Source organism: Haemaphysalis longicornis, unplaced genomic scaffold (assembly GCF_048455015.1).
Source record: "Haemaphysalis longicornis isolate Haplotype H1 unplaced genomic scaffold, Haemaphysalis longicornis Haplotype H1 scaffold_66, whole genome shotgun sequence".
Classification (NCBI taxonomy): domain Eukaryota; kingdom Metazoa; phylum Arthropoda; class Arachnida; order Ixodida; family Ixodidae; genus Haemaphysalis; species Haemaphysalis longicornis.
Window position 1 is genome coordinate 454,125 of NW_027526417.1, and position 23,968 is coordinate 478,092.

Sequence of the window (23,968 nt, forward strand, 5' to 3'; positions counted from 1 at the left end):
TTCCCTGGCTTTGGTATCAGCACAATATCAGCGTGAACAAGCCACGACTCTGGTATATGGGCAGAAAGTCAAACCTTGTTGATGCATTCGAGGGAATGGCTAAGCGCTGGTGCATCCAGGTTGTTTTGCACGCCATATGTAACCCCGTCCGGTACCGGAGTCATCAGAAGTTTCGCCTGGTCAATCGCAGCTAGCAACTCAGCCATGGTCAAAGCTCATTGAATTGCATGACCCGCATCATCAGAGGCAGTTGAACCAACCGGTGTGACAGAGGAGCCGGGCGCCTGCTACTGGCTGGAAGAATGTCATAGGCAGGCTACAAAGATCGGGCCACATCGGTGGCAAATTGATTGGGAGTCTTGCTCGATGCCAGACATGCACTGGCTGCTGCATCCAGAGTGCGGCCTCCACTTTCCATCGCGCGAAATGAGGGATGTTGTAGTCGCCGATTTGCCCAGCGATTCACACCAGCTCAGCCATCGCTCCCTTGGCAGACGCCTCTCATGACGCCTGGCAGCCGCAGGCAGAAATTGTAAGTGTATTGAGCCTAAAGAGACGAGGAATCTCGTGTGGCAGCCAGTTCAGCTTGATAGCGCTGGGCCCATAGCTGCAAAAGTCGGACGTCGGGTTTAGGCCGGGGCTCCTCTACGCAACTTTGTTGAGAGGCGTCATTCAGAGCATGCCTAATAACACCGTGGGATCTGGGCTGAATGCCATAAGGTTTGTGTTGGTTTTATCCCGAACGCCATCCCAATTCACCACTGTGGGGCTATGCCTAAGGCAACGCGTCGAGCTCAGGGTAATGGCATGCCTAATGGGGTGATGATAACTGCCCCAGCACTCTGCTTTTCGCTTGTGTGACACCGTTTTACCCTCAAGCCAACTTGTTAAGTGAGGTTAGTACGGTGGCATCGGAGGATTTTTTTATCATCATCCTCATCATCGCACCTTTTTTTCCATTTGTTACAGAGCATGAGCCAATCACAAAAAAATTTCTGTTTCAAGCAGCTTGACAAGGCGGCTGGCAAAAAACTGGCAGCAGTGCTCGGTGCAGATTTGAACATAAAAATAAACTGGTACACATTCGCACACAATATACATTTCCATTCGTGTAACCTAATGCAGCATACACACAAAAACGCCTCGAAGAACATAAGTGAACCCGCACACACGAAAATAAAATGATAACCGCTATCTGACTATTCGTGATAGCAAAAGAAAAGAAAACAGAAGAAAAGAATCCCCTCTCCGCAACTTCGTCTTTCCCGGTTGTGAACATCAGATGAAGATCAAAAGAAACAAACAAATGAGAGCACGTCAAGAAACAAATCGTGCAAACGTTTTCGTGACAAAATAGCAATATGAATGTTTTGCCCTTAAAATTTGTTGAGTAGTTGTGGAACAACATAATGCAGTGATTGCATGTCATACTTATTGCGTGGTATTGGTAAAAACAATGTCTTGGTAAAGTGCGTATCTTGCAAGTGCGTAACTCAGATAGGCCACCCAAATATGGAACATTATTCTTCACCCGCAGGCTGAATGAACGCGTTAAATGATGGTTATAAATATTTGCTTTGAATAAACTGTACTGGGGAAATAGTTCTGCTCTAGGACACAAAAACCGGCACGTTTGCAATGATTCGCCCAACTCTTTTCTGTAACAGATAAAGCTTGTTCAAATTCATCATAGCAGTCGTTCGACAGACTAAATCCCAGGCGGCACAGAAAGTGTGCCCAAAGACCGGCCCGTCTATGGCCGCTTTCTAGCATGTCCGGCCAGCATCCAGGTTCTGGCAGCCACTGATCATGCGTTGAACGGCCAACATTCGGCAACCAGCGCTTCGGTATTTTTCCGTCCGCCCGTGTCCGGACGCACAACGGCAGCTAACCGGCTGCCAGATATTCAGTTCTCTTACGGCTGCTGATGTTGAGAAAGAGAACGGCCAATGTACGGCCTTAGGACATCCGTTTTTTCTTCGGGAAGCGGTTATCGGCCGAAGCACGGCAAGCGACCGGCCACAGAATATGCGTATTCTTGCGGCAGTTGGTGTTCGAAAGGAGACCGGCCGGAGCGCGGCTGCCGTGCATTCGTTGTTTCAACGGTGAACCGCGCGTCCGGCGGTAGAATATTCGTTTTCTTCGGGCAACCAGTGTTATGAAGGATACCGGCCGACGTACACACTAAACTTTTTTACACCCTTTTGGCCAAAAAGGGTGTAAGATAATTGAAAAAAGGGTATTGGGAGGCCCTTACGCCCTTTTTCTTGAATCTCAACACCCTTTGTTGTAGCTTTCCACCCTTTTTGCGTGAAAAAAAGGGTGTTGACCAACCTCAACACCCTTTTTTTTTGGAAGGGTGTTGAAAGGGTGTGGAAAAGGTGTTCAGCTCATCATTGATTGAGGTTATGCATGCAATATAATTTCAAAAAGTACCATTGTACCATCCACCCAACCTCGTCAAAAATGTTCAAAAGCAAAAAAAAGCTGCCAAATTCAATAAAAAGCAGCGGCAGCACCGACGCTGAAACAGGAAAAAATATCAGCCCTTGCTTATTACGACATCGACAGAATAACACTCCCCCTCCCACTTTTTGTTTTCTACAGCCTTGCACGGAGCACAGCACAACCTTGAACTGTGACATCTGTATCATCATTCCGTCGTTCCCTGTTCCTCTCCTGCCCCACCAGCACAATCATAGCCCCCTCTGATAAGAGTCATTCTCGTCACCCAGTGGAGTTATAAAGTACTAGCAATCACAATTTCATTCCATTCTTATTGTTAGCGACCGTAAATATTGTGTACAAATGCAATCAACAGACCACCTAGTTTCTCCTGCAGAAACAACGTTGGAGAACAAGGCAGGTATCAAAAGAAAACAAAAGTTGGGGAGGGAGGGGGCATGAAATCAGGCGCTAAATAAACAGACGCCAAATAATAATACGATTACTTACACTAGAACACTGCCAAATTTCATTGCGGAGTGTTATCTTACTATCTGCTGCTTTTTTTAACGTTCAAATTGAGCGCCAAAAAACTGAGTTCGCGTTTTGTGTTTGTAAACTTAAAAAATATAAGCTTCTTTATTATATTACACACAAAAATAATAAGTTACTGTTATATTCAGTAAAATAGGCAATTATTTATTGTTGTCGTTTTAATTTGTTTACGCAACTACGTTGAAAACAAAACATGTGTTCTGCAGGCCAAATTCCAGGCAAAATTACGCGGTCCGGAGTTGCAAGGATCTACTCGAGAACGATGCATCTCTGCCTTCACGTTCGCCAATTGAGACGCAAGACTTATATCCTCTCCTGGAATTTGTCCTGCAGAACACATATTTTGTTTTCAACGGACACTATTCCAAGCAGCGGTTTCGAACAGCGATGGGATCTTCCGTTTCAGTAGTCTGTGCAAATATTGCCTTAGAGGCTCTAGAAAATTCTGCGCTATGCTCGTACAAGATGGCCCCAAGATCTTTGTCTGCTACGTAGACGACTGTTTTTGTGTGATCCACCGCCGAGACGTAATGCCTTTATTTGAGCATCTAAACTCTTGTGTTCCAAGCATCCAGTTCACCACTGAACAAGAAAATAATGGACAGATCGCCTTCCTACAACCAGTGTGTATCGAAAGCCGACCCACACGGGTAGTTACCTGTGGTTCGACTTTGCGCATCCTATAGGCCAAAAACGCTCTGTCGCCGCTGCACTCTTCTCACGCGCATCACGAATCTGCTCTGAGCCTGGTCTGTGCAAGCAAGAGCTAGCCGTGGTAAGGAAAGACCTTTGCAGCAACGGCTACCCTTCAAAGCTTGTGAGGACGCAACAATTGCGGGCTTCAGTTGCCTCCCACGAAAGGGTTCCTGAAGAATACAGGCAAAACCGCACTGCCATCCCCTACACGCAAGGCATCAGTGAAGCTCTTGCAAGGGTGTTCGGCACATATGGCGTTAAAATTGCACACGTGCCAACGAACAGGCTTAATCAGAAGCTGGTACGCATGAAGGACCCTTTAGAAAAATCAAGATTCCCGGAGTTGCCTACGAAATTCCATGCAAGGATTGTGACGCATCCTACATAGGTGAAATTGAGAGCATGACGGAATCCCGTCTGGCCGGGAGGGTACATTAGGAACGAAAAAGAGACGCCGACCAGTCCAAACAAAACGTACTGACGTTTCGGCTTCCAGCACTGAAGCCTTGTTCACAATAAATGCATCACCAGAAGTGGGTCGTTTACGTGGGTTTGAATAATGGCTTCAAAGAGCGTGCGTAGATCGGGTTAAGATTTCAGTCGTTACGATTGACCGTGTTAGATGTGGTCTGAATGATTAGTGATTCCAGATGTAGCCGTGATGCGGTCACTTTTTCTGTAGCGACGATTCTTGCATTGTCCCAATCAATCTTGTGGTCATTCACGACGGCGTGTTCGGCTAAAGCATTGTTGCGGACGCTTCTATTCTTTACGTTACGTGCGTGCTGCGGCAGACGATTCTTATAATTTCCTGATTCCCGGATATACACGCCGCTGCAGTCTGCACAAGGTATCTCGTATACCACACCACGGAAGCGCTCCTTGGGCAAGCGGTCCTCGACTCTCACGAGCTCATGGCGCATCTTTTTGGTTGGAACGTGGGCCACCTGTCGAAGTTCCTGCACCAAGTTATGGCTCCGCTCGTCGGTAAAGGGACCACTCACGTTCGTAATTCTTTCGATTTTGTCGAGAAGACTCGCAACACCGTGATCGAGAAAGACGACTTGATGGTGTCCTTCAACGTGAAGTGCCTTTTCTCGAGCGTTCCGATTGACCTGGCTGTCAACGTATGCACCGCTGCTCTCGAGGCTGATGAGACGTTGCCCGGGATTTCACCGATGGATGTGCCAGAACTACGCAGGCTTCTAGATTTTTGCCTGAACAATACGTACTTCGTCTTTATGGGCCATTTTTACAAGCAAAGGCAGGGGACTCCAATGGGTGCCGCTCTTTCGGTCACGGCGGCGAACCTGACCATGGAAGCGCTGGAAGCACGCGCGCTAGCCTCCTTTGCCCCTCAACCAAAAGTGTTCTTGCGTTACGTCGACGATTGTTTCGGCGTCGTTCAGAAAGACGCGGCGAACAGCTTGCTGGCCCACCTCAACAGTATCGAACGTGCCATTCAGTTCACTTCAGAAGAGGAGGCCGATGGCAAACTTCCCTTCCTGGACGTCCTCGTGTCTCGGCAGGGCCAGAGGCTACGTTTCAGCGTATACCGCAAGGAAACGCACACAGGCCGCTACCTGAACTTCAACTCCGTGCACCCCGCTTCCCACAAGAGGCCTGTTGTTAGCACGCTACTGCAGCGTGCGAAAAGATTGTGCTCGAAGCCCGAGGATGCGGCGATGGACACGGCAAAGGGGTGGGACGACCTGGCTGGCAGCGGTTATCCGAGGCACTTTATAAATGCAACGGAAAGCCAACTGACCCGGCGGCGACAACTGGACGTGCCTCCTGCCCCGATGAAGCGAGCTCCTGTGCCCTACCTTCCAGGAACAAGTGAATGTTTGGCACGTGTCGTACGGGAATATGACGTGCAGGTGGCCCACGTTCCAGCCAAAAAGATGCGGCATGTGCTCGTGAGAGTCAAGGACCGCTTGCCCAAGGAGCGCTTCCCCGGTGTGGTATACGAGATACCTTGTGCAGACTGCAGCGGCGTGTATATCGGGGAATCAGGAAATTATAAGAATCGTCTGCAGCAGCATGCACGTCACGTAAAGAACAAAAGCATCCGCAACAATGCTTTAGCCGAACACGCCGTCGTGAATGACCACAAGATTGATTGGGACAATGCAAGAACCGTGACCGCATCACGGCTACATCTGGAATCACTAATCATTCAGACCACATCTAACACAGTCAATCGTAACGACTGAAATCTAAACCCGATCTACGCACGCTCTTTGCAGCCATTATTCAAGCCCACTTAAACGACTCACTTCTGGTGATGCATTTATTGTGAACAAGGCTTCCGTGCTGGAAGCCGAAACGTCAGTACGTTTTGTTTGGACTGGTCGGCGTCTCTTTTTCGTTCCTAATCCTACATAGGTGAAACTGGAAATTTTTAAAAGAATTCAATAGCACCAGAACGATGTCAAAAAAAGGCAATGCAAGCTGAAATGCCTTGGCGGATCATCACCTGGCTACTGACCGCGTCATCGATTGGCATTCCCCAACTATAATCGCATCAGAGAAGCGCCTGTCGACACGACTACTTTTAGAATCAGTGCATATTCAACCAACTAAAAGCATGATTAACCGGTGGCGGGGTAATCTCCCCGAGATATTTATGCACACTCTGCGCCACCGAACCTATAAATAATCGCGACCTTTCACCCAGTTTCATTGTGATGAAGGGACCAGTAGGGGCCCCAAAACATTCTTTATTTGTTTATTTGTTTTTGACCAGGCGAGTGCCTGCTTGTATTTCATCAATAAATCAACCTCCCCTGACGAGTTTTCGTCGAACCTTGGACTCTGTTAGGTGTCAGTGGGTTTACACAGCCAACTTGTGGGGACGCACATAAGCTCTTAACAAATGAGCTGCGTGGTGGCTATGCACTAGCCATGGTTTTTATTAGTTGCCTTGATGAATATGATCTTCGGTCGCAGTGTTTTAGGTAGCTCACTCGCACATTATTCCTTTGTTTTTAGGACGTTGTGGAGTGTTCAATGATTTTTCGTTCTATTTCTGATTTTTATTGCAACTGTAAATATGTCAGGAATCCCGTAATGACTTTCTGGCAGTAATAGAGCACTAAAGGCAGCCTAAATAAAAAAATTGGCTGCCTTGCCTTTACTTAGAGGGGCCATGCAGACAACACACAAGTTTCGTTTATTCGACAGATTGCCTCGTTAGAATCATACTGATACCATTTTTAACACGCACTTCACTCGAATAAGCTATATAATTAGGAAAAAGGGAATGGCCATGCGACCCACTAGCTCATTTCCCACAGCAGTACCTATGATGTCATATGTCCCCAGCTGTGCGATTCGCTGAGGCCGGCAAAAGCAAACGCAAATGGGGCAGGCCTTCATGCATATTCATTCTACAGCAGTAAAAATGGTGCAGTAAACAATGAAAGTTACGAAAATACGCGTAAACATACAAGTATCGATGCGCACTGCTGTTGGTACGGCGTGCACTATGCTTGTTTTAGCTGGACAGCACTCCGCCGCTTTGGAGTTGGCATGCACGGCACTGGCCGATTGGCATAGGCGATGTTGTCTTACGTGACCCTGTTTGTCGAGGATACCCCGTGTTTCACAAAACCATTACTTTCTACAGTAACGAAAACAAGCCAGGTGCAGACGCGGTCAAAAACAAAGCAATGGCAAATAACGGTTCGTGGATGAGTATGGTAGCTCCACCTGGGAGGACTGATGGCTAGCAAGGCTGCAGACCCGAGTGACGCAGTAGTTTGTTTGATTGCACGCACTTATGGCTTCATTGCTGACATCCCAAAAACGCACGATATGGTGGGAGAATCAGACGTTTAACCTAAATTAATTTCTCAGTAAATGCAGCTTCATTTGCTGCCGGTCAAGTGGTGGTGGCACTTATAAAACAGGAAATATGTCGAACGAAACGAAATTCTATGTTGTCCCAATGGCCCGTTTAATGCACTGTATTGTATTTTTGGTTGCTGTAGTGATGTCACCATGAAGGAACCGCAGTAGACAAAGTTAATGTCAGCGTTTTACCATGCATTTTTTTGTGTTTGATGGAAAAAATATAATAGTCTAACGAAGGACTTTATCCGAAGCGTTCCCCGTTTCGTAACCTACTTGGCTCCGTCATTAGAACTGTCTAGGCTTGACCAAGAGTAATACAGTCTACGCCCGTTACAACGGACCCTCTGAATCCGGAAAAAAACGTCCGCTATAGCCGAAGTATGCCTATGCAGTATCCGACGGGGGGGGGGGGGGGGGGGGCTATGAGCCCTACAGTGGGTACTTTGACAGATATTGCATGCATAGTACATACACTTTGTTCTTTCTACACGCCTGCAGCACCTCTGCACAGTGTTCGCGGGAGGGCAAAGAATCGCGTAAACACCGTTTCCAAAACTTAGCACCGGCACTTCGAAAAGGCCTAGCGCATGTGGTCAAGCGTGCAAAGACGAAAGATGAGCAAGCAAATAACGCAAGAATATTACTAGGCGCAATTCTAAACCAGCTGTAAAACATCACTCGTGCCCATCAGCATTAGCTAGGCTCTTTTCAATCCCCTCACGACGAGGCAGGTTTTCCCCAAACCGTTCGTCAAACAAATCGGATCGCTGCCTGACGTTCCCTCAAGGCAGATTCCACATTTTTAGAGATTTTATTCTGGTCATTGAAACAAATGTAATGAAATAATCTCATGACAGTCAGCTGTAAAATCGAAAGTTACACCGGCAGATTGCACACAATGGATGGGGAACAACCCCTACTTGAGGCATTTCTTACCTCTTTCACCGAACGGAACGGGAACGATGCATGCGTGGGAATAATAAAAGCCGAACTTCACTGTAAAAAAACTGACGAGGGCAGACTCGCCTCCGAGTGCACCACTTCGAGTATTCGATTGCCCTGTTTTTAATCTCACCGGAGTCGCGTTTATCGGCAGCGGCCTTGTTTTTGGCGGTACAGCGGACACTGTGCTTAGACAGGCCTGTACTTCTGGCGATGTCAGCCTGTTTTTCCTCGTGTTTAACAGCATTAATTACGCTTAATTTATCCGACAGTGAAATCAGCTACCCTGCCGCTCATGCCGCTGGTCGCACAAAAAAAAAGCCACTGGCTTGGCTTGGCTACGCCAACGACCCGGCTGCCAGCATCGTTGCCAGACATAATAGTTTTCTTGCCAAAATAAACGAAAAAGCACACCGGGCGCCGGCCCCGCGGAAGTCCGCTATAAACGTTCAGTCGAAACAATTTTCGCCTAAAATTCAGTCTGTTGTAGCCGATAGTCTGCTCTAGCCGGGTCCGTTGTGAGCGGAGTGGACTCCATTTAAAATGCATTGGTACCAGACAAACCAACAGAAATGGTCTGTTGTAACCGAAAGTCCGTTGTTGCCGGGTCCGCTGTAACGAGCGTAGACTGTAGTTCTACATATAAACTATTTTTTTGTTTGCTGCAGCGGATCAGAGGCTAGGGCACAAATAGGGGGTAGGACAGCTAGATATCTGTTCATCTTTCGCCGGCTTGCTTGAATGTGACAACTGTATCTAGTTGCCAATTCCAATTTGTTGTGGTCAGTTTTTGTCAACTAAATTGTAGCTTTTTTAAAGATTATGGTATGTTTTTGTGGGCCTAAAGGGTTGCCTCATTGCATGTTTGGCCTATGTAGCGTTGAAAGCGGATATTTTGCTTCAAAGTGGAATGTCGGCCTAGCATTATGGTTCTTTGGTTGCTGCTCACTTTCATTCATGCCAATATTTTTTATAGGTATTATCACTTAAAACTAAAAGTTAACCAATCTGCTGTCATTTTAATTTTGTCACCTGCTTTATACTTTCTTTTTTTCCAACTGTCTGTAAGGAGGGACAATTCGTCTTTTTATGATACCAAGGCGTCGGACTGTGCTAGTTGGTACATGTTTGAATGGATGAAAAACCAGCGGAACACGCAGGGTACGGAAGAGAACGACGGGATAAGCTTGTCCCGTTGTTCTCTTTTAACTGTTTCCTGTGTTTACCGCTGGTTTTTCATCCATTCAATTTTTATGAATTTGTTGAACAGTGATTAGTTTAAGTGCTCAAGCAATTTTTGGCTTGAAGGTTCCCTGTAGCATTTATATAAGTGCTCTCTGCTCTTTTTTTACCCAAGACCCCATTACCAGCCTTAAGGGCACGGGGTAAGCCCTATACTTCCCATGCATTTTTGGCCATTTTGAGGTACATTTTTCTCGGTATCTAATGAAGGTATCTACATAACGTATATATCATTTTCTTTCAAATTGTGTGCTCTTTTAACTGTACTAGAATTATGAACATTCTTAAAAATTCAGTTTTTTAATAATTTTTTGTTCGTTAGTACCAAAATTTTGGCATTATTTTAGAATTAAAAGTTGTGTACCAAAAAAACTGTTACGTGCATATTTTCAATTCTAGTACAGCAGGTGTGACAAGTTATGTAGATGACAGGGGAAAAAATCAGCTCGTTCTCTTGGAAGATATAGGAAAAAATGGTACTGCAGAAGAACGGAAAGTTGGGCTAGTTAGTATGTGATCATTTTGGTGGAATACAGAAGCGCTCAAAAAACAAGGACGAAGAAAGAAGTAAGCAGCACGGCGTAGACAGAAGCGCCGTGCTGCCTACTTCTTCCTTCGTCCTTGTTTTTTGAGCGCTTCTGTATTCCACCAAAATGAAAAATGGTACCTATGTAAGAAAAAACATTGTTTTGAGATAATTGAGTTTAAAAAAAGAGGTGAAAAACAATACTTTTTTGCTAAAAACACCACTGGACACATTTATTTAAAAAGCACCAGCTTCATAATCGCTGTCAAAGTCATTTTTTTGCTTTTCGCCCGGTCGTCTGTCCTTCCTTGACTATTTTGTGCACCATCATACAGATCTGTTCACAAAGTATTTTGCTTGTGGTCAACCTCTTTAAGCTACTTGATGGTGGTGTTGCTTCTAAGTTTCAGTCTGAATGATTTCAGAATGCTGGCTCATGCGTTGCTTCATCATTTAATAAACGAACAGCATCCAATGTTGCAATCATTAGAGTGTGAAGCACAAAAAAGATGTTTTTTTGTGCGCAGCATCGAAGGGCAAATGTGGAAAAAACGTGCAACAGGGTCTTGGGATTGCCCTCGCTGAAAAATCAGCTATGCAATGGTTGCTGTGCAATTTCTTAATACAGCTGGTTCCAGAAAAGCATTTTGATCTGAAACTGGAAGTTTTTTTATGAAAAAAATGGCAATAAAACTTGAGAACAATTTTAAGAGGATGTGGGCACTTACTGCTTGCTTACGGGAAAACTGCTTTTTAGCGAGAAATAATACTTTTTAAGGCAAGTGTGAATATGGAAAATGTGCACAAGGAATTGAACTTGCCTAATTGCGAAGAAAAACAAAAAGTCGATTTTTCAAAATTTCGCCTTACCCTGTGCCCTTAATGAGATTGTCTTTTGTAGACATGAAGTTGAAATAAGTATTTGTTTGCATTGCTTTGCATATTTTGAAAGAATTGCTTGCTCACTTTCTTTCAACCCTGTTTCTTAATCCTGCCTAAAGCATTTTTCCATGTTTATTTTTTTTCAGAACCAGGAAGGGTGCTCATCCTCGGTTCTTGCTGAAGCACCAGTATCTGTACTTCACACGTGAGCTTTGAACACGCAGTAATTATGGTATGAAACATTTTACCAGTATTAGCTTGCTTTGTAGATGTCAAAGCTCTCGACAGTGTAGTACATTGTCTGGTGTAGTGCACAATCTGTCCATACAGTACCCGCTGGGTGCTGTTGTAGAGAATAATTTTGTGGCTATAATACTAGAGATTATTTTAAAATGTACATCAAATACTAGTAAGAATAGCTCTCTAAATTGGTGGTCATTTTCCTGGTGGAGGCAGAAAGTGAAAATGCCCATGTGTGCAGATTTAGGTCCACAATAAATATCCCAAAGTTGCCCAAGCTAATCCAGAGCACTCCTCGCGGTGCACTTATTATCCCATGTGCAGCTTTGTGTAAAAACAGCCAGAAATGTATGATCAATTTAAATTGATTGTAATGTTTCTAAATGCAAGTATTCTAAGTTTAACCTGCCTTATTTAGTAAAATATTTTCTAACAATTGCATAGCTACCAAAGGTTTACAGAAAAGCTTTCATTGGTTATGCACCTTCTCAGCGAAACAAAAATGTCATTAAGAAAAGCCGAAAAACCTAAATATGGAAAGTAGCAACACTAAAGCTGCTAATAAAAAAGATGCTAAACGTTTTATCGATAATATTGCTGATTTTACTTCTAGTCAACTCTAAAAAGGGCTATAGACAGGTTTGATGGTTCCCATGACACACCTCGTAATACTAGACGAAACTAATGGGCACTGGCTGTTGGCTTTTCATTTGCAACATCGAAAAATGACCCCACATCCACCAGCAGGGACATAATGCAAGGCACCATGCACAAGCTAGACTCATAATAAAATACTGCTATAACAACAATGTCATCACATTTCAACCAGGGAACTCATATGCATTGTTCTGTGATGTTTACAGTTCTTGGTATTGCTATGTGGGGTCATTTTTCATGAAGCAAAAAGAATAATGTAAAATAAAATAAGTGGCAGTGGGGACCCAACTTTTATGGGTAGAATAAAGCCACAGTACGTAGGGAAATATACATATTGTATTTGGTCTGCCTTAATATTGAGCTTTTCTGCTCAGCTCAAGAATAAGGCACTAAACATTGCGAGTAGCTACTGTGATTGGAAGTTTGAGGCAATGCTGAGAAGCCAAGGGTTTTAAGGTTCGAAGAACTTTTGTGCAGTTGATCTGTTGCACGCCAACTTGCTTTCACTGCATAACACGTTTATGCTGTGCAGTGAAGCTCGAAGGATGTGCGCTGCAGTTTAGCAAAATGAACATAAAATTGAATTTTTAACACTGTTTCGAATAATCAACATCCTCTAATGACACAACTTCTGTACTGCAATTTGGCTGTAATATTAGACTTTATAAATGGATGTTTCAAAAATCGGTGGGTCAAAAAGTTCAAGTACATTATCAGCTGACATTGAGCTTTAATGGAATGTCTCATAGAACGGAGCTTGGAAAGCACCAATGTTTCATACCGTAATTGTGTGTCATACTGTGCCATATGTGGCTGCACACCTGCAGCGCCATTTGTGAACCGAGGATGATGCACCCTTTTTGTACCCCTTTAGGTGGGTGCTTTTGCAGGAATAGCTCCTACCTATGATATTTTGGGCAGAAAAGGGTGCTCCTGCGGCGAAAGAATCCAAGCACCCTAAAAGGTGTGCTTGGATTCTGGCGGTACTTGTCCGTGCTAAGCGCATGATATGGTTTGGACATTCCAAGCTCTAGCCCGCCGAACGCAAAAGTAATGCCTTGACTCCAACGCGAGTGCTTTTAATAACAATTTTGATGACACGACTGTTGAGAATCGGTTGAAATGGAGCAGGCGACGCACGTCGGTGTTATATTTTTCTTCGGCGTGCGGCCGCAGTGGCACCAGCCGCGCGATCAGCCATGTTCGTGGCTATTTCAGTGTTGCCAAACGAAGAAATTGACAGCTAAACTTTTCAATGAATACCGGCTATAGGATGGGTCAAAGATAAATGTTCTTTATAGTTCAGACTGCTGTGTCCACCTCATTGCATTCGGAGGGAAGGAAGTTCATAATTGCTTGTATCTTGATATTTGGCTGTAAAGATTTAAGGGAAGTTGCCAAATGTTTATTAATAGACACCTCAATCATAGTTTATGGTTGTGAATTAGTTTTAGTCCCAGGATTCATGCACAAAATTTTGCAAAGATTCTTGTTTCTTTTTTTGTGTTGCAACATTTACTGTTGATTGTAAAAGTTTGTTTGGAACACGTGGTTTCATTCGGCTTGAGTCTCAAGATTTTTGACACAAAAGAAATTCTGCAATTTATGGCCAATAGAACTTACAAATGTGGTTGTCTGCCTTTTAAAAAAGTTGTGACGACAAATACCAATACAAGTTCTCTACGGGTGCACATCACATGGGATATTGTTTTTGGAAGCTACCACCAGAAAACATGATTGCAATTGTAGTGAGGGTCCAGTTCTGTCTAGTTGTATCACTTAAATGCTAATGCGTAGTGAGCACACTGATAACGGTTTTCAGTGGTCCCTCTAGAGCACCAATGTTGTGATCGTCACGAGCATGAAATTGTGAAGTTCCATTATTTCTTCTTTTTTGGTTCGGACTACTACGTTTTTTTTGTGTGTGTCATGTCAAGTTAACCGATAATTCAAGGCATACGAGTTTGATGCCACGAGGGATCTCTGTATATATAACTTAAAATTGCGCCATTAGTCATAAATTGTTGCATTTCATTTACTTACAGAGCCTGCAGACATACACCTATCGCCATGAATTGCATTAGGACACCATGGTGATAGGTCGCAAGCCTCCAAGGCTATGGTGATGACATGCGCAACACCATGGTACTGTGCATGCCATCACCTTTAAAAAACGGTGTGAGGATGTTGTTGAGCTTAACACCCTTTTTTGTTCTTACGCCCTTCTTTCGTCCGTACAGCCTTTTTTTTTGCGAAAACACCTTTTAAAGGTGTTAGCCATGGGACAAGGTTTTTACACCGTTTTCGGCCAAAAAGGGTGTAAAAAAGTTTAGTGTGTTGGGTGGGCGTCATGCAGAAGACGCGTTGATGCGCCTCTGCTCTATGTTCTGTTCGGCGTGTTGGTTGCCTTGGGTGACAGGTCGTGATTGGCCGGCACAGTGGCGTTGGCAGCCCAGCAGCGGCTTGTGCGGCTTGTTGCTATGCCAAGCAAAGATAGGGCGGACGTGTGGTTAGAAACGCTTGCTTGCTGCCTTGTGGAGTTGATGACAATGTTGATAAAACGCGATGCTTGATGGCTCATGCAGATATTGCTGCAGGTGTACGCAACCAGCAATTGGTATGCAACTGTCCTGCCCATCTGTCACTCTGCATCAACGAGTGCGTTTCCTGCAGGTTGTCGGTCTAGCTGCGCAAGCGGAGCATGGTGAGTGGTGTGCGCCGCAATAAACACCTTACACGATAGGTTTGAGTAATAGGGGTGGTGTGTTGCACTTAAGGTGGTGGCGGCTGGACCCCAGCACCATCGCCCTTGGTGACTGTGCATGTGAGGCCGTAGGCAGCTAAGGGCACCGCCGGGGCACCGCCACAACGTAAATATATTCGCAATCTCATAACAATGCTCATCTGTTTATTTATGACGCGAAGACCCAGCACCCTCCTGACTGCACCCCCCCTTGAAACCTACGCGATACCCCCCTTCACCAAAACCGAATTTTAGGGGCGAAGCTCCTCTTGCTCGGGCCCTGTCCCGTCTCTCGTTGCTGCCGTGTACATACCACTGATGATGATTGTGGCAGTATGCCCCTAGGGATTGGCCAACCAAAGATTGGCCGAAGACGTCAAAACGTTCAACGCGTTAGTTGTTGCCCCACAAAGAGTAGAGGAAGAAGAAGAGGTTGCCGTTCGTCGCCTGCGAGCTCAAGACACGTACAAGGGAATCTCTTGGTAAACCGAATTAAGTCACTTCAGCGGATCCCTCTTCTTGTTTTGACGGGGGCCGTGAGGACGGTTCGTACTGAGGCTTTGAATACGTTGACGGGCATTCCGCCTCTGGCCGAGGTTTTGGCGGCCCAGAGGGCGCAATTTTTGCTAGTTTCCCTGCGCCGCGAAGTAACTTACGGCCGCCTCTCGCTGTCCCCGGACCGCGTACAGCGTATTTTTGATCCTTGGCGGCGGCACCCCGCATCTCGTGTTGTCTGTCCATTCCGTCGATTGGAGACGCCAAAGGCGCTCGCTTATGCTAGGTTACCGGGGCTGCATGTTTACACGGATGGTGCATTCTCTGATTCCTTGGCGGGCGCCGCCTTTGTAGTGTACACGCACACGGGTCGTTTAGTGGAAGCCAGGCGTTTTAAAATTTCGTCGGCGGGTAGTGCTTTCGCGGCGGAATTGGTCGCCCTCCGGGAGGCCCTGGTGTATCTAACCGGTTGCACGACGGAATGGCCTGTACGGGTCTACACAGATTGCTTGTCGCTGTTGACAGCGTTAGCCTCTTTGCGCACGCGTAATGAGGGCGTAGAGGACATCCGCGCCCTTTTTTCAATTCTTTCCACGCGCATGCGCCTTTTCCTTTTCCACGTGCGGGGCCACGCACGCATACCTGGAAACGAGATCGCGGATCATCTTGTGGTTAGGGCACGCACTGTGGGTGAACCCAGGGAGTCAGCTTTATCGGTTCGGGTGGTAAGGTCGATGCTCGATGCAGAGGTATGGCGTGCGTGGTCGGTACAGTGGACCACCGTCCATACGGATACGGAATTGTTTCGCTGGATACCGGTAGTTGGGTCCCTCCCGCCTAACTTCCCGCCCCACCGAAGGGTGATTTTCTTTATCACGGGGCACGGCCGCTTTCCTTTCTATCTGTATTACCTATCTCTCGTTCCTCATCCTCTTTGTTTCTGTGGGTCCGAGTGCTGGAACATTGAACATTATATGTCTGATTGTAGCGAAACTGCCCAATTTCGCCAACGATTGCAAGATTTGCTTCACGCTGACCTTGCGCCCCCACTTTATCCCGCGCTATTGCGCAACCAGCGCGCACTAGATATAATTAAGGAGATGGTTCACAAGACGCTCTGAAGAAGGCGACGGCCAAGCTGGCTAAAATGTCACACACCGAATTTGCCAACTTACGCATTGAAATTCTCATCGTCCCAAACAAGCCCTGCATGATCACTAGAAACATCGACGTCGTCGACGGGCTTGTCAACTGTTGTGAAAGAAGTAGCGCTGTTTCTCTCGTGCCCCACTAGCATCATCAGGATTAAAGGAATCATCGGGAGGGGTCTCCGCGGCTCGTCCCTTTGTCTACATATTTTTAGTGCCGTGAAACCCGGGACAAAGGACCTCGAGAGGTGCACAACACTGAGCGGATTTTGCTTCTCTTCGGCCGCCCTCTCACCTCTCGGGAGCCAGAATGAAGCCGCAGATTGAAGACGCGGATTCGAGGAACATCGGAGCAGCCTAAGAACAAGAAGATAGAACAAGCAGAGCCTTAGGAGATATCTGCACGATGCAAGACACGATGATCGAATGCGGGGACGATATGGACGCGGAGACGATGCCGACTATTGCCTTCTGAGCCCGGTCGCCAGACCTTACGGAATTTGCCACGCTGGTCCGGACTATGGAGGCCCTACTTGAAAAGCGGCTCATCGTCCGACAATCTATTACATCCATCATCGAGAAGGTTGAAGACCTCCTTCCAATCGAAAGACCACCAATAAGTGAGTTGAGAGCGCTTATTCTGAATTTGAATAAGAATCGTGACGCACTGAAAATGATTAACCGAGCAGTTGAAAACACCGTGGACATTGATGAATTAGAGGCCGAGGTTGAAGATGCGCTTAAGTTTGAAGAAGTAGTTTGTATGGCAAAGGCAAAGGCTGAATTTAAAGTGGTCCAAGCGCAGAGAGCCCGAGAAAACCTAATTGCGTCTTACAGAGGTCGAATATACGCAGAGCTGTAGGAACTCCGACATGACATGAAAGAATACTGGGAGAGTACCGATACTTCATACGCGAACCAACGTAATTCAGCAGTGGATGACAAAAGCCAACTTACGACAAAACCGAATGTGAATTCGTGCGGTGTAACGCTGCTGGAAACCAGCCATCTCGTGTCCAACGTCGAAGAGACTGAGTACAACCAGGTTACCACTCAAAATAAGGTATCAGATCAAGGGGGAATGATCCCTAGCACGGTTTTACTAGCGCAAGCAAAGGCCATCAGCAACGACTCGAGCACAAACAACCTGACATCACATTTAACAATCAAGGAACCGTGTATTCTCAGTGCACCTCAAGCGAATAACGAAGGAAATTGCAAGAGTACACCGCCCAAGATGTCTTCGAATGATGTGCTGGTCGAAGACGGAAACAAATTTTTGTTATGGCGCGACCTTCTTTGTCCTTTAGAATTAATACGTATGGTTCCGAAGAAAAAGGTGCGCATGACTAGCAAAGAGAAAACTGTCAAAAGGACACGTGCGAAGATGGAGGAGCAGGAAGCTGCTTTACATTTATTTATTTATTTATTTTATTTATTTATTTAAGAAATACTGCAGGCCATAAGCCCAAGCAGGAGGGGTACATACATCGCACACACACAAAAACAACAAAACCATCTCGTGTACATACTGAAAAATACAAGAGATGAGCCAAGACATCGATAGTATCAGTAATTCAATGATGACAAAACAAGAAGAACAACAATGGGTCGGAACAGTGAATAAATGCAACAAAGGGGTCAGCAAAACAATGCGCAGAAAAGCGACTATTACGATTAAAGCATGACAGGTATCCATTTTAAACATTGGGTTCAAGGCGCTCTACTGATAGTAGGTCCTCTACAGAAGTGTTATTCCAATTGTTGACTGTTCGCGGGAAGAAGGAAAATTTGAACAAATCGGTCCGAGCAAAAAGTGGCGTGAGAGATAACGCGCGTGAATGACGAGTTCGCCGCGTTGATAGAGGGGTTACGAAGTGGGAGGGGTCAAGACCGAGCCTGCGGTTAGTAAGAGAATAAAGAAACTTAAGGCGAAGAAACTTTCGTCGAGATTCCAAGGTTACAATCGCATGGTTATGCATTGTTTTTGTAACTGAGACATTTCTATCATATAATGAATATATGAAGCGCACTGCACGTCTCTGAATTTTCTCAAGTGAGTTAATGTTATTTTTTGTATGGGGGTCCCAAACAACGTACGCGTATTCCATTTTCGGCCGTATGAGTGTGTTGTACGCTAACAGCTTGACCTGGGCTGGAGCGTCTCTAAGTTTATGCCTTAAAAGGCACAACTTGCGAAAAGCGGACGATGCTACATTAGCAATGTGTGTATTCCAGCTTAGGGTGTTGGTTAATGTTATCCCAACGTATTTATATTCATTAACTTCAATTAAAGGATGATTTGAAACGGAATATTGAAACAGAAGGGGCTTTTTTTTGTTTAAAATTCTAAGAAAGACCGATTTGTCCAAGTTAAGATCCATACCCCATCTACTACACCACGCAAGAACATTACTAAGCGCCTGGTTTAGAGCGAGCTGATTATTTTGGGTATGAATGTCAGAAAAAAGAATACTATCGTCAGCAAAAAGGCGGATTTGGACTGAGTCATGTATAACATCCACTATATCATTACAATAAATTAAAAAAAGCAAGGGCCCCAGTACACTACCCTGCGGCACTCCGGAATTTACAGGAAGAACGTCGGAAGATCGCCCGTTTACGTCAACATACTGTCTACGGTCCCTTAAGTAGGCCGCTACCCATGCAATTAGATAATTTGGAAGTCCGGTGAGCTGCAGCTTGTGAATCAATTTATCTTGGGGAACACGGTCGAAAGCCTTTCGGTAATCTAAAAAGATGACGTCAACCTGGCCAGCCTTATCAAGTACAGATGCAAAGAAATGAACAACAGAAACAAGTTGAGTGACGGTAGAAAATCCTTTTCTGAAACCATGCTAAAATGGTGATAAGATGTGATGTTCATCAAGAAAGTTAGTAATGCATATTGCAATTATATGTTCCAGCATTTTACAGCAGGAGGAGGTCAAAGAAATCGGTCGATAGTTCGGAATAAGTTGCGGGTCCCCCTTTTTTAAAATCGGCAAAACACGGCCCAATTTCCAATCAATTGGCAAGGATGCTGATTTGATGGAACATTGAAATATCACGACTAAAAACGTAGCCACAGTTTCTGCATAGCGCCGCAAAAACGCATTTGGAATGCTGTCTGGACCAGGCGAGGATTTCACTTTAAGTCGCAGGAGCAAATTGAGGACACCATCCTGGGAAATAAAACTAACATCCGGCGATGGAAAGCGAATTCCAGTGGTTTGGGGGCAGGAAGAAGAAGAAAAAACATTCATTAAATTGTTCTGCAACAGCGTCCGGGTTCACTATCACGCGGTCGTTCAGTGAAATTTGATTAATAGTGGGTTTACGCTCTCTAACGAAGTCCCAGAACTTCTGAGGATTTTCACTAATAAAGTTGGGCAAGATAGTGTTAAAGTAAAAGCTTTTAGCTTGCTTAATGGCTTCTGAAAGGGAGACGCGAATTTGGGAGATAATGCCAGGGGCGGCACGTTTTTTCCTGAGCCGTTTGGCTTTGCGCTTCAGGTGTATAATTGACCGAGTCATCCAAGGCGTGCCTTTTGCGGGTTTTTTTTCTTTGGAGGGAATAAATTGCTCCATTCAATAAAAACAGAGTTGCTTAAATTTATCCCACAACAGAGTAACGTCATCACTATGGAAATAAGAAAAATTATGTTCAAAGGTAATTAAACACACTTGGGTCGTCAGAGCGCAAAAAATCTTTAACAGTTTGATGAGCATTCGCTAATTTAGATCTATTCCGCACCGAAAAGAAAACGTGAACCATTTCTTGGTCAGAAATACCAGGCTCTACAGAAACGTTGCACTCAGTGATCGTGCGGGGAATAAAAACAAGGTCAAGTAAAGAGCATGAGGAGGTATTTATACGAGTTGGTTGTTGAACAACTTGGGTAAAATTATGGTCAAGCATAATATCTAGCAGCACATTAGAACCCACAGGATCAGACTGAGATTTCAATTTGCTCCAATTGATGTCGGGATAGTTAAAGTCGCCTGCAATAATTACCTTTTGATTGATATATGCTAGCATATGAGCTTGTAAAAGCACCAAACAATCAGGTGCAGCATTGGGTGCTCTGTAAACTGCGTACAAGACAAAAGAACAGCCAAATATTGAAAGCCTAAGACATACACATTCATTATCAGCTACTTCGGGCAAACAGATGGCTTGAATGCTACTTTTAGTTAGGACGGCAACTCCACCCCCCCTGGTTGACCTGTCCTTTCGAAAGATTTTGTAAGCAGGGGAACCAAGTCTTCATCACGAATTTCACCATGTAGCCAAGTTTCTGTTATTACAACAATGTGCGGATTGTGGGTCAAGAGTAACGCTTCAAGTTGGTCGATTTTGTTGACAATGCTGCGAGCGTTAATGTTGATAAGTCTAACCTGTTTTGGGGTAGCAGTTCATGACTCGTTTTGCTGGCTCTCGGTAACCGTGGTATCGGTACCGTCCCTAACTAGCTCTGAATTACTTGGAAGGCTTTTTATTATTTCACGCGTGTTCGTCGCATCATTCCAGAAAAACATATCATCGTCAATACGCAACTTATCATGTACCAAGAAAACCTTTTTACCCTCCTCTTTATCGGCTTTCGCGCTATCCCAAAGCAACTTTCGCCGCCTTACTGTTTGTTTTGAATAATCATTCCGTACGTTCACTTTAGTGCCCTTTAGCTTGCCGCAATTTTTCATAACTGCTTGTTTCTCAGCGAAGTCCTGAAAATACAAGATAACAGGGCGTTTAGGTCCTGGTCTGCCAAGTCTGTGAATTCTGACGATAGATTTGCAGTTTGTCTTTGAAAAATTTAGAAATAATCTTCTCCCTAAGGTCTGAGTCGGTTTCGCGTTCTTCCTCGGGGATACCAAAAACGATTAAATTGGAACGCCTTCCTCGATCCTCAAGATCAGTTAGTTTTCTAGCGTGGAATTCAATCGATTTTTTGTGCATTTTCACTAGGTTGTCAAGCTCATCCAACCCAGCAGTTTTCGCGTTTAGTTCCGCCACATGTTTTTCCAGTTCAGCAATCCTACGTGTAATGTCGGTTATCATTCCTTCGGTTTTGTTTTTCAGGTCTGCTACTTCGGTGCGTAGAAGATTTTGCCCTTCTAAAAGTTTAGCCAACAATTCCTCGGTAGTCGGGCCGGGATTAAGTTCCACGTCACCACATAATAATAATTCAAGAACACAAAAACAATCATAGGCAATCTCACAACACTTCCGTGGGCACGGCAGAATCACCAAATAACGACAGTCGCTTTTAAAGGAGCTATAGACACAACTAACCTGCACGAAACAGAAGAGTGGCTTAGACATGTTGTCGTCGATCCCGCCGTATCCACTGAAGGCGAAGTTGTGCACAAGCGCCTTATGTAGGAACGGGACTGCTGACGTCACACTTCCAGCGCCGCCCGGCAGCATTGGCGATGCAATAATACCCTGCGGCTGCGCAGAAGACTGTCCTGATGGTTCGTCGATGTAACGCAGTTGGTGTAAAAACAGCGGGGTTCCGGCTGATGTAGACTGTGGGAAGATGCTGGTCACACAGAGCATGAAGCCCTGCACGAAACAGAAGAGTGGCTTAGACATGTTGCCGTCGATCCCGCCGTACCCAACTCAACCCCACTGCGGAAGTATGGGCACCGCAAGCTAAAGGCTGCGGATGGGAAGAATACGCGTGGGCACCGGCAGTTTTCTGCGAAAAAGCGTAGAGTGCGCCGCATTTCAAGGCACAGCGCATAATCTCCTGGAAAGGAAAGCCTTCTTCGAACGTCCCACATGTACACGGCTGCCACTAGGTAAAATGATATGAGGCGGAAACAGCAAGTAATACCTGCTGCCAAGAAGGACAAACGTTCAGCTAGTCTCCTCACAAGACTGCCTCTAGTGGCCGCAGGTGCTTGGTTCGTGGGTCCACCAACGCCAAGACATCGGTATCACCGGTGGAGATGGAAGGCGCGAGGTGTCGAACTCTTTTGGCTTACATGGACTAAAAAGGAACTCTCCTGGGACTAAGCAGTTTTTGGACACGGACTATGCTCTTTCATTGTTGCGCGGAGGAGGATGTTGTGAAAGAAGTAGCGCTGTTTCTCTCGTGCCCCACTAGCATCATCAGGATTAAAGGAATCATCGGGAGGGGTCTCGGCGGCTCGTCCCTTTGTCTACATCAACGAAGCGGTGGGAAGTCTCAAGCTTTGCGAGCAATGAGTGGGGGTCTTGACGCGGCGGCGCCCGGTTTCGATCCCACGACTCTCTGCCGCGGCGGGAGGTACGTGGCGCAATTCCCACTGCACTACAAGCCGAGACGCGAGCATGGCTACGAACGCGCCTTATGTCCTTCACTCATTAAGATGTTGCGCGCCGTCAAGAAGACCTATAACGCCATTGAGAAAGCGGCGCCCGGTTTCGATCCCACGACTCTCGCTCTGGCCACGACGGGAGGTACGTGGCACTGCGCTACAAACCGAGACGCGAGCATGGCTACGAAAGCGCCTTATGGTTTTCACTCATTCAGATGGTGCGCGCCATCAAGAAGACCTCTAACAACGTGTCGAGTCTTTATATGATGTGTGGGCGAATGTTTCACGGTTTTACCGATAAGCATTTTAGCTTCGCCCCTCTTATCATCCTTCACTTCATGGAGATGGCGGGATTTTTTTTCCTCTCCAACTCGTCCCTTTCAAAGCCCGATTGCAAACCCGCACACACCATGTATCACCCTGAACTTCGCATATCGTCACCGACCGCCTGGTATTGCCGAGTCCCACGTCCCCCGAGCAGTGGGAGAGCTTGGAGCAGCCACCTAGAGGGGGAGCAGCGGCTCGACTTTAAAGGAAGAAGGAAAGGAAGTGGATTCAACTCACCCGGGAGCTCACCTGTATTCGACCAAGTACGGGGATGGCAATATTGATGCAAAGAATTGGGTAGGGTGCAGAAATATATAGATTAGAAAGTTTAGGTAACAGTAGAGAAGGATAGTTGCATTCGACCAAGTACGGGGATGGCAATACTGACGCCATGAATGGGTTAGGGTGCAGAAATATATAGATTAGAAAGTTTAGGTAACAGTAGAGGAGGATAGTTCCACTGTGGTCGACCTCGTCGCACACAACACTTCACAAACATTCACTTCTGGCTGACCTCATACTGCGTCCAGGAGAAGAGGAACTTCGACGCTAACGGTGAAGATTCCAACCACTTCGAAGTTCGCTGGACACAATTGAGGCAGGCCAGCCAACTTGAAGACCTGGAGTTCCTGATCCCTCGGGCCGGGATGCGAAAGCACGCGCCCTGCCGGAATACGCTATAGAGCAGCCATCCACCGCTAATTCTATTTCCTGTCCCCTTCTTACACCACCAGGGTTAAAGAAGACTCCTTCCCGGAACTTGCATGCACTGGTTATCTTGGCTGTGTTGCACATTTTTTTCTGTCTACTACACAAACTTGATGTGGTTAGGGGTCACTTAATGGCCCATCTTTTATTAAAAGGATGCTTGAACCATGAAGTAGAGTGCGAAACATAGGT

At 45.7% G+C, this 23,968-nt stretch overlaps 1 protein-coding gene across 2 annotated transcripts in view; it reads right to left on the reverse strand.

The window, feature by feature from the left end:
- LOC144144197 (uncharacterized) overlaps nt 1-21,769 on the reverse strand; it is a 46,064-nt gene extending 24,295 nt beyond the window's left edge. Inside the window, exon 1 of one of the 2 annotated variants that reach the window (XM_077675561.1) lies at nt 21,729-21,769. In XM_077675561.1, the coding sequence (XP_077531687.1) occupies nt 21,729-21,758 (30 nt within the window). In that variant the 5' untranslated portion in view covers nt 21,759-21,769. Of the gene's footprint in view, nt 1-16,724; nt 16,878-21,728 lie in introns of those variants that run through there. The other variant, XM_077675562.1, reaches the window with a different exon arrangement.
- Between the last annotated feature and the right edge of the window lie 2,199 nt (nt 21,770-23,968).